Raw genomic sequence first — 18,356 nt, forward strand, 5'->3', positions numbered from 1 at the left:
ATTCTTTTTTGTGGCAAAAAAGGACGGATCTTTGAGACCTTGTATTGATTATCGGCTTTTAAATAAGATCACTGTCAAATTTCAGTATCCTTTACCGCTGTTGTCTGACTTGTTTGCCCGGATTAAGGGTGCCAAGTGGTTCACCAAGATAGACCTTCGTGGTGCGTACAACCTTGTGCGCATTAAGCAAGGTGATGAATGGAAAACCGCATTCAATACGCCCGAAGGTCATTTTGAGTACTTGGTGATGCCTTTTGGGCTCTCCAATGCGCCTTCAGTTTTTCAGTCCTTTATGCATGACATTTTCCGGAAGTATCTGGATAAATTTTTGATTGTTTATCTGGATGATATTTTGGTTTTTTCTGATAATTGGGATTCGCATGTGGAGCAGGTCAGGTTGGTCTTTAAAATTTTGCGTGAAAATTCTTTGTTTGTCAAGGGCTCAAAGTGTCTCTTTGGTGTACAGAAGGTTCCCTTTTTGGGGTTCATTTTTTCCCCTTCTGCTGTGGAGATGGACCCAGTCAAGGTCCGAGCTATTCTTGATTGGACTCAGCCCTCGTCAGTTAAGAGTCTTCAGAAGTTCTTGGGCTTCGCTAACTTCTACCGTCGTTTTATCGCTAATTTTTCTAGCATTGTGAAACCTTTGACGGATATGACCAAGAAGGGCTCCGATGTAGCTAACTGGGCTCCTGCTGCCGTGGAGGCTTTCCAGGAGTTGAAACGCCGGTTTACTTCGGCGCCTGTTTTGTGCCAGCCTGACGTCTCACTTCCCTTTCAGGTTGAGGTGGATGCTTCGGAGATTGGGGCAGGGGCCGTTTTGTCGCAGAGAGGCCCTGGTTGCTCTGTTATGAAACCTTGTGCCTTTTTCTCTAGGAAGTTTTCGCCTGCCGAGCGAAATTATGATGTGGGCAATCGGGAGTTGTTGGCCATGAAATGGGCATTTGAGGAGTGGCGTCATTGGCTCGAGGGTGCTAAGCATCGTGTGGTGGTCTTGACTGATCACAAAAATCTGATGTATCTCGAGTCTGCTAAACGCCTTAATCCGAGACAGGCCCGCTGGTCATTGTTTTTCTCCCGCTTTGATTTTGTTGTCTCGTATTTACCAGGTTCAAAGAATGTGAAGGCCGATGCTCTTTCTAGGAGCTTTGTGCCTGATGCTCCTGGAGTCGCTGATCCTGTTGGTATTCTTAAAGATGGAGTTATCTTGTCAGCTATTTCTCCGGATCTGCGACGTGTGTTGCAGAGATTTCAGGCTGATAGGCCTGAGTCTTGTCCACCTGACAGACTGTTTGTCCCGGATAAGTGGACCAGCAGAGTCATTTCCGAGGTTCATTCCTCGGTGTTGGCAGGTCACCCGGGAATTTTTGGCACCAGAGATCTGGTGGCCAGGTCCTTTTGGTGGCCTTCCTTGTCAAGGGATGTGCGGTCATTTGTGCAGTCCTGTGGGACTTGTGCTCGAGCTAAGCCTTGCTGTTCTCGTGCCAGCGGTTTGCTCTTGCCCTTGCCTGTCCCGAAGAGACCTTGGACACATATCTCCATGGATTTCATTTCTGATCTTCCGCTATCTCAGGGCATGTCCGTTATCTGGGTGATATGTGATCGCTTCTCCAAGATGGTCCATTTGGTTCCTTTGCCTAAGCTGCCTTCCTCTTCCGATCTGGTTCCTGTGTTTTTCCAGAACGTGGTTCGTTTGCACGGCATCCCTGAGAATATTGTGTCAGACAGAGGATCCCAGTTCGTTTCCAGGTTCTGGCGATCCTTTTGTAGTAGGATGGGCATTGATTTGTCGTTTTCGTCTGCTTTCCATCCTCAGACTAATGGACAGACGGAGCGAACCAATCAGACTTTGGAGGCTTATTTGAGGTGTTTTGTCTCTGCTGATCAGGACGATTGGGTGACATTCTTGCCGTTGGCTGAGTTTGCCCTTAATAATCGGGCTAGTTCCGCCACCTTGGTTTCGCCTTTTTTCTGCAACTCTGGTTTCCATCCTCGCTTTTCTTCGGGTCATGTGGAGCCTTCTGACTGTCCTGGGGTGGATTCTGTGGTGGATGGGTTGCAGCGGATCTGGAATCATGTGGTGGACAACTTGAAGTTGTCACAGGAGAAGGCTCAGCGCTTTGCCAACCGCCGCCGCGGTGTGGGTCCCCGACTACGCGTTGGGGATTTGGTATGGCTTTCTTCCCGCTTTGTTCCTATGAAGGTCTCCTCTCCCAAATTTAAACCTCGTTTTATTGGGCCTTACAAGATATTGGAAATCCTTAATCCTGTATCTTTCCGTCTGGATCTTCCTGTGTCGTTTGCTATTCACAATGTATTTCATAGGTCCTTGTTGCGGCGGTACATTGTGCCTGTAGTTCCTTCTGCTGAGCCTCCTGCTCCGGTGTTGGTTGAGGGCGAGTTGGAGTACGTGGTGGAGAAGATCTTGGATTCTCGCCTCTCCAGGCGGAGGCTTCAGTACCTGGTCAAGTGGAAGGGCTATGGTCAGGAGGATAATTCCTGGGTGGTCGCCTCTGATGTTCATGCGGCCGATTTAGTTCGTGCCTTTCATGCCGCTCATCCTGATCGCCCTGGTGGTCGTGGTGAGGGTTCGGTGACCCCTCACTAAGGGGGGGGTACTGTTGTGAATTTGCTTTTTGCTCCCTCTAGTGGTTACTAGTTTTTTGACTCTGGTTTTTCTGTCATTCCTTTTATCCGCACCTGGGTCGTTAGTTAGGGGTGTTGCTATATAAGCTCCCTGGACCTTCAGTTCAATGCCTGGCAACGTAGTTATCAGAGCTAGTCTGCTGTGCTCTTGTCTACTGATCCTGGTTCCAGTTATATCAGCTAAGTCTGCCTTTTGCTTTTTGCTATTTGTTTTGGTTTTGTATTTTTGTCCAGCTTGTTCCAAATCTGTATCCTGACCTTTGCTGGAAGCTCTAGGGGGCTGGTGTTCTCCCCCCGGACCGTTAGACGGTTCGGGGGTTCTTGAATTTCCAGTGTGGATTTTGATAGGGTTTTTGTTGACCATATAAGTTACCTTTCTTTATTCTGCTATCAGTTAGCGGGCCTCTCTGTGCTAAACCTGGTTCATTTCTGTGTTTGTCATTTCCTCTTACCTCACCGTCATTATTTGTGGGGGGCTTCTATCCAGCTTTGGGGTCCCCTTCTCTGGAGGCAAGAAAGGTCTTTGTTTTCCTCTACTAGGGGTAGCTAGATTCTCCGGCTGGCGCGTGTCATCTAGAATCAACGTAGGAATGATCCCCGGCTACTTCTAGTGTTGGCGTTAGGAGTAGATATATGGTCAACCCAGTTACCACTGCCCTATGAGCTGGATTTTTGTATTCTGCAGACTTCCACGTTCCTCTGAGACCCTCGCCATTGGGGTCATAACAGCCCTGTATAGATTATCGCCTTCTCAAAAAGATCACTGTCAAATTCCAGTACCCTTTGCCTTTGCGCTCTGATTTGTTTGCTCGGATTAAAGGGGCTAGCTGGTTTACCAAGATTGACCTTCGAGGGGCGTATAATCTTGTCCGCATCAAACAGGGTGATGAATGGAAAACAGCATTTAATACGCCCGAAGGCCATTTTGAATATCTTGTGATGCCTTTCGGGCTCTCTAATGCTCCATCTGTGTTTCAGTCCTTTATGCATGATATTTTCCGGGAGTATCTGGATAAATTCATGATTGTATATTTGGATGATATTTTGTTTTTTTCCGATGATTGGGAGTCTCATGTGAAGCAGGTCAGGATGGTATTTCAGATTCTTCGTGATAATGCACTGTTTGTGAAGGGGTCTAAGTGCCTTTTTGGAGTTCAGAAGGTTTCTTTTCTGGGGTTCATTTTTTCTCCCTCGGCTATTGAAATGGACCCTGTTAAGGTCCTGGCTATTTATGATTGGACTCAACCCACATCTGTGAAAAGCCTCCAGAAATTTTTGGGCTTTGCTAACTTTTATCGCCGCTTCATTGCTAATTTTTCTACTGTGGTTAAACCTCTGACCGATTTGACCAAGAAAGGTGCTGATGTGGTGAATTGGTCCTCTACGGCTGTGGAGGCCTTTCAGGAGCTTAAGCGTCATTTTACTTCTGCCCCTGTGTTGCGTCAGCCAGATGTTTCTCTCCCTTTTCAGGTTGAGGTTGACACTTCTGAGATTGGAGCAGGAGCTGTTCTGTCTCAGAGAAGTTCTGATGGCTCTGTGTTGAAACCGTGTGCTTTCTTCTCCAGAAAGTTTTCGCCTGCTGAGCGTAATTATGATGTCGGCAATCAGGAGTTGTTGGCTATGAAGTGGGCATTTGAGGAGTGGCGACATTGGCTTGAGGGAGCTAAGCATCGTGTTGTGGTCTTGACCGATTATAAGAATCTGATTTACCTAGCGTCTGCCAAGCGGTTGAATCCTAGACAGGCTCGGTGGTCTTTGTTTTTCTCCCGTTTTGATTTTGTGGTCTCGTATCTTCCGGGATCTAAGAATGTGAAGGCTGATGCCCTGTCTAGGAGTTTTTTGCCTGATTCTCCGGGAGTCCTTGAGCCGGCTGGTATTCTCAAGGAGGGGGTGATTCTTTCTGCTATCTCCCCTGATTTGCGGCTGGTGCTTCAGGAGTTTCAGGCTGATAGATCCGACCGCTGTCCTGTAGGGAAATTGTTTGTTCCTGATAGATGGACTAGTAAGGTGATTTCTGAGATTCATTGTTCTGTATTGGCTGGTCATCCTGGGATCTTTGGCACCAGAGATTTGGTTGCCAGGTCCTTTTGGTGGCCTTCTTTGTCACGGGATGTGCGTTCCTTCGTGCAGTCCTGTGGGACCTGTGCCCGGGCTAAGCCCTGCTGTTCTCGTGCTAGTGGGTTGCTTTTGCCTTTGCCTATCCCTGAGAGGCCCTGGACGCATATTTCCATGGATTTTATTTCTGATCTTCCTGTTTCTCAGAAGATGTCTGTCATCTGGGTGGTTTGTGACCGATTTTCTAAAATGGTCCACTTGGTACCTTTGCCTAAGTTGCCTTCCTCCTCTGATTTGGTTCCTTTATTTTTTCAGCATGTGGTTCGTTTGCATGGTATTCCGGAGAATATTGTGTCTGATAGAGGTACCCAGTTTGTTTCTAGGTTTTGGCGGTCCTTTTGTGTTAGAATGGGCATTAATTTGTCTTTTTCTTCGGCATTTCACCCTCAGACAAATGGACAGACGGAGCGAACCAATCAGACCTTGGAAACCTATTTGAGATGCTTTGTGTCTGCTGATCAGGATGATTGGGTTACCTTTTTGCCGTTGGCCGAGTTTGCCCTTAATAATCGGGCTAGTTCGGCTACCTTGGTTTCGCCTTTCTTTTGTAACTTCGGTTTTCATCCTCGTTTTTCTTCGGGGCAGGTTGAGCCTTCTGACTGTCCTGGTGTGGATTCTGTGGTGGACAGGTTACAGCAAATTTGGACTCATGTAGTGGACAATTTGGCGTTGTCCCAGGGGAAGGCTCAACGTTTCGCTAACCGCCGTCGCTGTGTTGGTCCCCGACTTCGTGTTGGGGATTTGGTTTGGTTGTCTTCTCGTTATGTTCCTATGAAGGTTTCTTCTCTTAAGTTTAAGCCTCGTTTCATTGGTCCTTATAAGATTTCTGAAATTCTCAATCCTGTGTCATTTCGTTTGGACCTTCCAGCCTCTTTTGCCATCCATAATGTGTTCCATAGGTCGTTGTTGCGGAGATATGTGGCGCCTATGGTTCCTTCCGTTGATCCTCCTGCTCCGGTGTTGGTTGAGGGGGAGTTGGAGTATGTGGTGGAAAAAATTTTGGATTCTCGTATTTCGAGACGGAAACTTCAGTATCTGGTCAAGTGGAAGGGTTATGGCCAGGAGGATAATTCTTGGGTTTTTGCCTCCGATGTCCATGCTGCCGATTTGGTACGTGCTTTTCATTTGGCTCGTCCCGATCGGCCTGGGGGCTCTGGTGAGGGTTCGGTGACCCCTCCTCAAGGGGGGGTACTGTTGTGAATTCCGTTCTTGGGCTCCATCCTGTGGCTATGAATGGTATTTTTGGGAGTTCTGCTCTTGGGCTCCCTCTGGTGGTTTCGAGTGGAACTTAGCAGCTGCCTTCACTAATCGGTTCCCTGGCCTTGATATTTAACTGGGCTTTAGTCTGTAGTCGATGCCAGCTGTCAATGTTTTCCTGTTGGATTCAGTCCTCTCCTGGAAGTACTCTGCTGGCCAGTCTGTTGTGAATTCCGTTCTCGGACTCCCTCCTGTGGTCATGAATGGTACTTTGGTGAGTTCTGTTCTTGGACTCCCTCTGGTGGCCTTGAGTGGAACTGCTGGTCCTTGAGGTTGGCTTTCTCAGCTGCCCTCGTTTATTTCTATGCTGGCTTCCCTATTTAACTCCACTCAGATCGTTACTTCATGCCAGCTGTCAATGTCTCAGTATTGGTTCAGATCTCTCTTGGACTTCTCTGATGACCTGTCTACTCCAGCAGAAGCTAAGTCCCTGCGAGTTCATTTGTTGTTACTGCTGCCTGAATATATTTCTTAGTACTGCTAAATTCTAGTCCAGCTTGCTATCATGATATTTCCTTGCTAGCTGGAAGCTCTGGGAGTGCAGGGTTGCACCTCCACACCGTGAGTCAGTGTGGAGGTCTTTTTGCATACTCTGCGTGGTTTTTGTAGTTTTTTGTGCTGACCACATAGTTCCCTTTTCTATCCTCTGACTATTTAGTGAAGACTGGCCTCCTTTGCTTAAACCTGTTTCATTCCTGTGTTTGTGACTTTCCTCTTAACTCACAGTCAATATATGTGGGGGCTGCCTTTTCCTTTGGAGAATTTCTCTGAGGCAAGGTAAGGCTTCTATTTCTATCTTTAGGGGTAGTTAGCTCTTAGGCTGTGAAGAGGCGTCTAGGGAGAGTTAGGTACGCTCCACGGCTATTTCTAGTGTGTGTGATAGGAGTAGGGTTTGCGGTCAGCAGAGTTCCCACTTCCCCAGAGCTTGTCCCTATTTCTAGTTTAACCATCAGGTCATTCCGGGTGCTCCTAACCACCAGGTCCATAACAGTGCAGCTGGCCCACAAAGTGTTCATGCATCTCAAAAGAGGGATAAGAGAAGTTCTGAACCCATTTTTTTTTTGCAGTGTGTTTTGTTTCTCTTTTCCCCTTAACCTCTGGGTGGTTCAGGACTCAGGTGTAGATATGGATATTCAAGGTCTGTCCTTTTGTGTGGATCAACTCACTGTAAGGGTACAAAGCATTCAAGATTATGTAGTTCAGAATCCGATGTTAGAACCTAGAATTCCAATTCCTGATTTGTTTTCTGGGGATAGATCTAAGTTTCTGAATTTCAAAAATAATTGTAGACTGTTTCTTGCTTTGAAACCCCGCTCCTCTGGTAACCCCATTCAGCAAGTAAAAATTATTATTTCTTTGTTACGTTGCGACCCTCAAGACTGGGCATTCTCCCTTGCGCCAGGAGATCCTGCATTGCTAAATGTAGATGCGTTTTTTCTGGCGCTTGGATTGCTTTATGATGAACCGAATTCAGTGGATCAGGTAGAGAAAATCTTGCTGGCTTTGTGTCAGGGTCAGGATGAAGCAGAGCTATATTGCCAGAAGTTTAGAAAATGGTCTGTGCTTACTCAATGGAATGAGTGTGCCCTGGCAGCAATTTTTAGAAAGGGTCTTTCTGAAGCCCTTAAGGATGTTATGGTGGGGTTTCCTACGCCTGCTGGTCTGAATGAATCAATGTCCTTGGCCATACAAATTGATCGGCGTTTGCGCGAGCGCAAAGTTGTGCACCATTTGGCGGTGTCCTCTGAGCAGAGGCCTGAGCTTATGCAATGTGATAGGACTTTGACCAGAACTGAACGGCAAGAACACAGACGTCAGAGTGGGCTGTGTTTTACTGTGGTGACTCCACTCATGCTATCTCTGATTGTCCTAAGCGCACTAGGCGGTTCGCTAGGTCTGTCACCATTTGTACTGTACAGCCTAAATTTCTTTTGTCTGTTACTCTGATTTGCTCTTTGTCCTCCTACTCTGTTATGGCATTTGTGGACTCAGGTGCTGCCCTGAATTTGATGGACTTGGAGTTTGCCAGGCGCTGTGGTTTTTCCTTGGAGCCTTTGCAGTATCCTATTCCACTAAGGGGAATTGATGCTACGCCTTTGGCCAAGAATAAACCTCAGTACTGGACTCAGTTGACCATGTGCATGGCTCCTGCACATCAGGAAGATATTCGCTTTTTGGTGTTGCATAATTTGCATGATGTGGTCGAATTGGGTTTGCCATGGCTACAGGTTCATAATCCAGTATTGGATTGGAAAACAATGTCTGTGTCAAGTTGGGGTTGTCAAGGGGTACATGGCGATGTTCCGTTGATGTCAATTTCTTCTTCCACTCCTTCTGAAGTCCCTGAGTTTTTTTCGGATTACCGGGATGTATTTGATGAACCCAAATCCAGTGTTCTACCTCCTCATAGGGATTGTGATTGTGCTATTAATTTGATTCCTGGTAGTAAGTTTCCTAAGAGCCGACTTTCAATTTATCTGTGCCAGAACACGCCGCTATGCGGAGTTATATAAAGGAGTCCTTGGAGAAAGGGCATATTCGCCCGTCTTCATCACCGTTGGGAGCAGGGTTCTTTTTTGTGGCCAAGAAGGATGGTTCTCTGAGACCCTGTATAGATTACCGCCTTCTCAATAAGATCACGGTCAAATTTCAGTACCCTTTGCCTCTGCTGTCTGATTTGTTTGCTCAGATTAAGGGGGCTAGTTGGTTCACCAAGATAGATCTTCGAGGGGGCGTATAATCTTGTGCGTATTAAACAGGGCGATGAATGGAAAACAGCATTTAATACGCCCGAGGGCCATTTTGAGTATCTGGTGATGCCATTCAGGCTTTCTAATGCTCCATCTGTGTTTCAATCCTTTATGCATGACATCTTCCGAAAGTATCTGGATAGATTCATGATTGTATATTTGGATGATATTTTGGTCTTTTCGGATGATTGGGAGTCTCATGTGAAGCAGGTCAGATTGGTATTCCAGGTCCTTCGTGCTAATTCCTTGTTTGTGAAGGGGTCTACATGTCTCTTCGGTGTTCAGAAGGTTTCCTTTTTGGGCTTCATTTTTTCCCCTTCTACTATTGAGATGGATCCTGTTAAAGTTCAGGCCATTTATGATTGGACTCAACCTACATCTGTGAAGAGCCTTCCGAAATTCCTGGGCTTTGCTAATTTTTACCGTCGCTTCATCGCTAATTTTTCTAGTGTCGTTAAACCTTTGACTGATTTGACAAAGAAAGGTGCTGATGTGGTGAATTGGTCCTCTGCGGCCGTTGAGGCTTTTCAGGAGCTGAAACGTCGTTTTTCTTCGGCCCCTGTGCTGCGTCAGCCAGATGTTTCGCTCCCTTTTCAGGTCGAGGTGGATGCTTCTGAGATTGGAGCAGGGGCTGTTTTGTCTCAAAGAAGTTCTGATGGCTCTGTGATGAAGCCATGTGCTTTCTTTTCTAGAAAGTTTTCGCCTGCTGAGCGTAATTATGATGTTGGCAATCGGGAGTTGCTGGCTATGAAGTGGGCATTCGAGGAGTGGCGACATTGGCTTGAGGGAGCCAAGCACCGTGTGGTGGTCTTGACGGATCACAAGAATCTGACTTATCTCGAGTCTGCCAAGCGGTTGAATCCTAGACAGGCTCGATGGTCACTGTTTTTCTCCCGTTTCGATTTTGTGGTCTCATACCTTCCTGGTTCTAAGAATGTGAAGGCTGATACCCTTTCTAGGAGTTTTGTGCCTGATTCTCCGGGAGTCCCTGAGCCGGCTGGTATTCTCAAAGAGGGGGTAATTCTGTCTGCCATCTCCCCTGATTTGCGGCGTGCACTGCAGGAGTTTCAGGCCGATAGACCTGACCGTTGTCCAGCGGAGAGACTGTTTGTCCCCGATAGATGGACTAGTAGAGTTATTTCTGAGGTTCATTGTTCGGTGTTCGCTGGTCATCCTGGGATTTTTGGTACCAGAGATTTGGTGGCTAGGTCGTTTTGGTGGCCTTCCTTGTCACGGGATGTGCGTTCTTTTGTGCAGTCCTGTGGGACTTGTGCTCGGGCCAAGCCCTGCTGTTCTCGTGCCAGTGGGTTACTTTTGCCCTTGCCGATCCCAAAAAGGCCCTGGACGCATGTTTCCATGGATTTTATTTCAGATCTTCCTGTCTCTCAAAGGATGTCTGTCATCTGGGTGGTTTGTGATCGCTTTTCTAAGATGGTCCATTTGGTACCCTTACCTAAATTACCTTCCTCCTCTGATTTGGTTCCACTATTTTTTCAGCATGTGGTTCGTTTGCATGGCATTCCGGAGAACATTGTGTCTGACAGAGGTTCCCAGTTTGTCTCTAGGTTTTGGCGGTCCTTTTGTGCCAAGATGGGCATTGATTTGTCTTTTTCTTCGGCTTTCCATCCTCAGACAAATGGCCAAACCGAACGAACCAATCAGACTTTGGAAACCTATCTGAGATGCTTTGTTTCTGCCGATCAGGATGATTGGGTGACCTTCTTGCCATTGGCTGAGTTTGCCCTTAATAATCGGGCTAGTTCGGCTACTTTGGTTTCGCCTTTTTTTTACAATTCTGGTTTTCATCCTCGTTTTTCTTCGGGGCAGGTTGAGCCTTCTGACTGTCCTGGTGTGGATTCTGTGGTGGACAGGTTACAGCAAATTTGGACTCACGTAGTGGACAATTTGGCGTTGTCCCAGGAGAAGGCTCAACGTTTCGCTAACCGCCGTCGCTGTGTTGGTCCCCGACTTCGTGTTGGGGATTTGGTTTGGTTGTCTTCTCGTTATGTTCCTATGAAGGTTTCTTCTCCTAAGTTTAAGCCTCGTTTCATTGGTCCTTATAAGATTTCTGAAATTCTCAATCCTGTGTCATTTCGTTTGGACCTTCCAGCCTCTTTTGCCATCCATAATGTGTTCCATAGGTCGTTGTTGCGGAGATATGTGGCGCCTATGGTTCCTTCCGTTGATCCTCCTGCTCCGGTGTTGGTTGAGGGGGAGTTGGAGTATGTGGTGGAAAAAATTTTGGATTCTCGTATTTCGAGACGGAAGCTTCAGTACCTGGTTAAGTGGAAGGTCTATGGTCAGGAGGATAATTCCTGGGTTGTTGCCTCCGATGTCCATGCTGCCGATTTAGTTCGTGCCTTTCATTTGGCTCGTCCTGATCGGCCTGGGGGCCCTGGTGAGGGTTCGGTGACCCCTCCTCAAGGTGGGGTACTGTTGTGAATTCGGACTCCCTCCTGTGGTCATGAATGGTACTTTGGTGAGTTCTGTTCTTGGACTCCCTCTGGTTGCCTTGAGTGGAACTGCTGGTCCTTGATGTTGGCTTTCTCAGCTGCCCTCGTTTATTTCTATGCTGGCTTCCCTATTTAACTCCACTCAGATTGTTACTTCATGCCAGCTGTCAATGTCTCAGTATTGGTTCAGATCTCTCTTGGACTTCTCTGATGACCTGTCTACTCCAGCAGAAGCTAAGTCCCTGCGAGTTCATTTGTTGTTACTGCTGCCTGAATATATTTCTTAGTACTGCTAAATTCTAGTCCAGCTTGCTATCATGATATTTCCTTGCTAGCTGGAAGCTCTGGGGGTGCAGGGTTGCACCTCCACAATGAGTCGGTGTGGAGGTCTTTTTGCATACTCTGCGTGGTTTTTGTAGTTTTTTGTGCTGACCACATAGTTCCCTTTTCTATCCTCTGACTATTTAGTGAAGACTGGCCTCCTTTGCTTAAACCTGTTTCATTCCTGTGTTTGTGACTTTCCTCTTAACTCACAGTCAATATATGTGGGGGCTGCCTTTTCCTTTGGGGAATTTCTCTGAGGCAAGGTAAGGCTTCTATTTCTATCTTTAGGGGTAGTTAGCTCTTAGGCTGTGAAGAGGCGTCTAGGGAGAGTTAGGTACGCTCCACGGCTATTTCCAGTGTGTGTGATAGGAGTAGGGTTTGCGGTCAGCAGAGTTCCCACTTCCCCAGAGCTTGTCCCTATTTCTAGTTTAACCATCAGGTCATTCCGGGTGCTCCTAACCACCAGGTCCATAACACCAGTCCATTTCAGCTTAAGATAAGTTCTGCTAGTTCTTGGGTGTATCCCTGCTTTTGACCTTCTGTTCAGGTTTAAGTTATGTTTCTTTTGTCCAGCTTGTCATTATGAAATATTCAGGCTAGTTGGAAGCTCTGGGGTGCAGATTTGCCCCTCCACACCGTGAGTCGGTGTGGAGGTTATTTTTGTAAACTCTGCGTGGATTTTAGTTTTTATACTGACCGCACAGTATCCTTTTCTATCTCTGTCTATTTAGATAGTGTTAGCCTCCTTTGCTGAAATCTATTTTCATTTCTGAGTTTGTCATTTCCCTCTCCACTCACCGTTAATATTTGTGGGGGGCTATCTTTCCTTTGGGGGTTTCTCTGAGGCGAGATAGTTTTCCGTTTCCATCTTCAGGGGTAGTTAGTTCTTAGGCTGTGTCGAGGCGTCTAGGCAGAGATAGGAACGTCCCACGGCTATTTCTAGTGTTGGTGTCAGGAGTAGGGATTGCGGTCAGTAAAGCTACCACCTCCTCAGAGCTTGTACATTTTACCCACCAGGTCATTTCTGTGCTGCTCCGTAATCACCAGGTCATAACTGTGATTGTTGTCGGTGGAGCTGCCACCTCCTCGGAGCTTGTCCATGATTGGTTTTACCCACCAGGTCATCTCAGTGCTACTCCGTAACCACCAGGTTATAACAGAGAGGCTCAGCAATAAGGTACTACAACACCCAGGCTCTAGAGGAAGGCTACTGATTTCCACCTGGATAGGGGACTCTGGATTTGCCTCCAAGCCGGCTGGACTCTGCCTGCCCTGTGATCTGGTGCTCTGGACTGTGGATGCTGATGTTTACAGTAAAAAAGGTAAACAGACTGCAACCTTGTGTCCTCGTTCTTCACTGCGTCTCACACCATCCACCATTTACCATCCACCATCTACACACCGGAAGCCCTGGGGATATACTTCACCTGTGGGAAGTTATACCATCTAGCTGCCATAACATCACCCCAGCAGACCCCTAAGCAGCGTCGGTCACCCTGACCGAATACCACAGGTTGTGTCATGAACATTTTCCCTTTAAAGACCTTTCCCTTTTACAATGGACGTCCTGAGTGCCACGGACTGGGTCAGCCACCGTGACATCTCCCTTGAGAACCGAAGGACCCAGTACCGAGTACCCCACTGCCCTTACGGGGGCGATCCATATACAGTACATACGCAACACTGGTGCACAGATACACACAGCTCTGCAGCATACATACAATCACACAACACTGCTGCATACACACACAGCTCTACAGCATACATACAATCACACAACACTGCTGCATACACACACAGCTCTGCAGCATACATACATAACATCACACAACACTGCTGCATACACACACAGCTCTACAGCATACATACAATCACACAACACTGCTGCATACACACACAGCTCTGCAGCATACATACATAACATCACAACACTGCTGCATACACACACAGCTCTACAGCATACATACAATCACACAACACTGCTGCATACACACACAGCTCTGCAGCATACATACATAACATCACAACACTGCTGCATACACACACAGCTCTACAGCATACATACAATCACACAACACTGCTGCATACACACACAGCTCTGAAGCATACATTCACACACTGCACTGCTACATAGACATACACACAGCTTGGAAGGCAACAACAATCAGTTTTACTCATGAACACAACGGTATCTTCCACATTTTCTATTTCCTTGCAGATGGCTGTGACATCATGGAATGCTCTTATAGCTAATTAGGACCTTTGATCTCCTAGCCTGCTGCCCTTTACCATAGTTTTCTTTTTCAGGATCTGACACATGGAGTGACCTATGCATGTGCGGTTCAGCTTTCTCTCCTGCCCTGAACTCACTGTCACCAAGAAAGAGTCGTTGTCTGTCGTCCTGGGCCCCATAACAGTCACTATGGCTGCTACAGATAAACAGTACATCCGCTCCTGATTATACTGGAAATGCTGTGGAAATTGAATGCAGCATGTCTATCACAGTTTCTTTTTACCTTTGTGTCCGTTACACTTGTCTCAACACGTGCCACTCCTTGGGATTCTCGGAACAACTGGACTTTTGTAACTTGACTGAATTCAAAGAGTACTGTAGTGAGATTGGTCTTCAGATCAATGACATGACTGATTCCATGGCGGGGACCAACAAGAAGCGTGGTTGCAGCAGTTTTTTCATCCTGAGATTAAAATAATACAATATAAAGTACATAGGACATAAGATGGGGAAAGATAAAGAAGTTCAACATATTTGGTACAAGTATTGGATCAAATCAAGACAACTATTGAGTCTAAAGATGCTCCTAATTTATCATCTATCATGAACCTCAACGATAAATTTGCTGCATTTTACAATTGTCTGAAAGTAGGACAGCTTAGGAAAGCCAGACCCCAATAAGGGAGAGTTATCAAGCTAAATGTGCCAGAATTCTAGTAAATCTTCATCTGAAGTCCAGAGTGAATCCACCGTAAAGGACAGCGGGTATAGATGAACCCTAATACTGCGTAGAATGGGCACATGTAAGAGTAGACTTGGACTACTGACATAGAAAAAAAACAAAAAAGTTTTTCTCTGCAGGGAGTCAGTAAGAGCATATTAAATGACTCCAGAGGAGCTTCAGATGAAGCCTTTCTTAAACTGACAAATATTCCCAACGCAGAAACTTTACATGCAATGATACAAATTATGATGGTGCACCATATTAAGGGTTTCAGGTCCGAGCGTTCCTACATGAACAGTTTTCTGGAAAGTGGATTGGTCGTCGTGGGCCAGTTAAATGGCCACCAAGGTTTCCCGATCTGACACCCTTAGACTTTTATCTTTGGAGTCATCTGAAGGCAATTGTCTATGCTGTGAAGATACGAGATGTGCAGCACCGAAACAACGGATACTGGAAGCCTGTGCTAGCATTTCTTCTGCGGTGTTGCTATCAGTGTGTCAAGAGTGGGAGAAGAGGGTTGCATTGACAATCCAACACAATGGGCAGCACTTTGAACACATTTTATAAGTGGTTATAAACTTGTAAATAACTCATGAAAGAATAAAGTTACATTAAAACCAAGCACACCATTGTTTTTCTTGTGAAATTCCCAATACGTTTGATGTGTCACATGACCCTCTTCCCATTGAAAAAAATAAAGTTAGATCCAAAATGTCCAACTTCAAAATGGCCGCCATGGTCACCACCCATCTTGAAAAGTTTCTCCCCTCCCATATACTAATGTGCCACAAACAGGAAGCTGATATCACCAACCATTCCCATTTTATTTAGGTGTATCCATAAAATTGCCCACCCTGTACATTAACTGTTTGAAACACTTTATATCATTTTTCTTGTTTTAAGCATTTTGTAGTTCCAGAAGGTGACTTTAACATGTGATCCTTTGATCTCATAGATAATAACCTGTATTCATGTTTTTAATGTAGTGCGTTATCCAGCCTGTCAATGTCAAAGGGAATCTAAGCTGTGTATATTTTCATGGAGGTCAGTGGCATATATGTCCGGCCCAGAGATCTGAATAGCTCATTTACATACTAAGAAAAACAATGGATTTCTCTGGAATAAAACATCATATCCCAGATATGATGCTCACCTCGGCCACGGCTACCCCTCTGCCCACTGCATGTGTATGACGAATGGGTGGTTAGAACAGCGCGTCCCTTTCCTAGGGCCGCTCCCTACAAATGTCACTGTTGGAAATCTGCTCCACTTCCGACTATTAGAGGCAGATGATGGCTTAATAGCAGCCATCATCTGCCGTAAATGGAGTGGGCTCAGCTTTCCATACATGTTTGGAGCTTGTTGATAATGGATTGACCCATTCATGACTGGGCTATTTTCTATTTTTCATTTTTGTATTTTTCTCTCCTTCTTCCAAGACTAATAACTTTTTTATTTTTCGGTCTATATATAAGGCCATGTTTTTTGCAGGACAAGTTGTATTTTTTATTGACACCATTCCTTTTTATATTGCAATGCACTGGAAAGCAGGAAAAAGTGCAATTCCACAATTGTTTTTTTTTATTTACCTTGTTCAATGCCAATGCACCAGACAAGTGGGAAGAGCGAGACTAAGATCCATATTTGGTGCACAGATCTTATGGATGCACCACTTCTGGGGTGGCTGAGTTCTGATATTCTTAGCCTGGGAGGGGGACAATATCCTTGGCCCCTTCCAGGCTATTAATATCAGCCCACAGCTGTCTGTTTAGCTTTTGCTGGTTAGAAATTATAGGGGGACTCTATGTCATTTATTTTCTAGGGTCCCCTGTAAACTAACTTGTAATGGCTTAGTATACAGCTGTGAACTGTTATTAATAGCCTTGGAACCTTTTGGGATATTGGCCCCTTTCCCAGATTTTTAACATCAGCCCCCAGCGGTCGACTTTCCCTCTGCTGGTTATGAAAATTATGCGTGAGGCCACACCATTTGTTTTTGTTATTTATTTTATTCACGATGTACACAGTAGGTGTGGACTATAACTCCCATCATTGTCACATGGTTACACTGACCTCAGGGAGTCCAAGCGACAATGATGAGAGCTGCCTTCAGCACCCAGTTCCTGTACAGCTTTTCTCAGGCGCCGGTACATGGCACACATGTGGCACACAGATGCCACACTTATGTAACACACGGACAGCACCGGTACTGGTTTTTCTCGTACCGTAAACATCAGGACGTGTGAAAGAGACCGAACACAGTTTATTCTCCTCCATCCATGATGCAACAACAATGCCACATATTCACTGCTTTTCTTACATGCAGCTACTGTATGAGTTAGGAGGAAATTGAAAAGCATCACCATTACAATGAATCAGACTGTAGCCACTGGGACATTTAGGGCCGTTTTCCTCCTATTCAATATATTAATCAAATTACGCAAACTCTATCTTCATCTCAAAATCTTAACAGACGTTCTTGTTGGACTAATTATTTTTTGTTGGTACAATATGTAGACTTAAAGACAATCTGCATGGCATCTGTGGACATAGTGGAGGCTGTGTGTTACCATGGCGACGGTGTTGAAGAGGACACCAGCAAATGTTGGCAGCTCATTGAGGATACGAAGGTAACGCAGCTTGGCTTGGATGATAGACATCTGTGTGAATGAGAAGGTACACCGTTACACGTCCATCAGTGAAACGCCCACACAATGATTGTTCATTAGATCCCTTACCTTGTTGCCGGATAATTGGTTTTGGTGGATTTTCAGATGTTGTGCCAATGCTTTACGGAGAGATTTTTCTTTATAAACCTGTAAGAGGGATGGAGGAAGGAAAGGTTCCAAGCCCCACTCTTTCCTAAAGGAACACAAGAGGAGAAGATTGATTAAGACAAGCCTCCTTACACTTGTTATCTTGATTTGTCACTACACGCACATATATATATACCCACCCACCCAAACACATATGTACACCCACCCACCCAAACACACACATATATATATATATATATATATATATACACACCCACTCAAACACACATATATATACACACCCACCCAAACACACATATACACACACCCACTAAAAACACACACATATATATACACACACCCACCCAAACACATATATATACACACACACCCACTCAAACACATATATACACACCCACCCAAACACACATATATACACACCCACCCAAACACACGCACATATATATATATATATATACATACACACACACCCAAACACACACAAATATATACACCCACCCACCCAAACACACACATATATATATACACACACCCACCCAAACACACATATATATATATACACACCCACCCAAACACATATATATACACACACCCACCCGAACACACATATATATACATCCACCCACCCAAACACACATATATATACACACACACACACCCAAACACACATATACACACACCCACCCAAACACACATATATATACAAACACATACAGTATATACACCCCCACCCAAACACACATATATATACACACCCACCCAAACACATATATGTATATATACATCCACCCACACACATATATATACACACACACCCAAACACATACATATGTATATATACACACACATACACAAACCCACCCAAACACACACATACGCATATATACACTAACACACACATATATATATATATATATATATATATATATATACACACACGCATATATACACACACATAAATATATACAGACACATATGTATATACACACAAACACACAAACATACACATCTACTCAAATACAAACACACAAATACAAACAAATATACAGAGATACTCATATACACACACATGTAGACACA

The 18,356-nt window shown here is 45.3% G+C and overlaps 1 protein-coding gene across 2 annotated transcripts in view; it reads right to left on the reverse strand.

Moving 5' to 3' along the window:
• Positions 1-18,356, reverse strand: part of FRMPD3 (FERM and PDZ domain containing 3) — a 371,292-nt gene that overhangs the window by 49,054 nt on the left and 303,882 nt on the right. For both annotated transcript variants that reach the window (XM_077283386.1, XM_077283387.1), the window contains 3 exons: positions 17,238-17,361; positions 17,070-17,159; positions 14,059-14,238 (listed from right to left, as the gene is read on the reverse strand). In XM_077283386.1, coding sequence (XP_077139501.1) covers positions 14,059-14,238; positions 17,070-17,159; positions 17,238-17,361 — 394 coding nt within the window. The remainder of the gene's footprint in view (positions 1-14,058; positions 14,239-17,069; positions 17,160-17,237; positions 17,362-18,356) is intronic.

This window comes from Ranitomeya variabilis, chromosome 2, assembly GCF_051348905.1.
Source record: "Ranitomeya variabilis isolate aRanVar5 chromosome 2, aRanVar5.hap1, whole genome shotgun sequence".
NCBI classification, from domain to species: Eukaryota; Metazoa; Chordata; class Amphibia; order Anura; family Dendrobatidae; genus Ranitomeya; species Ranitomeya variabilis.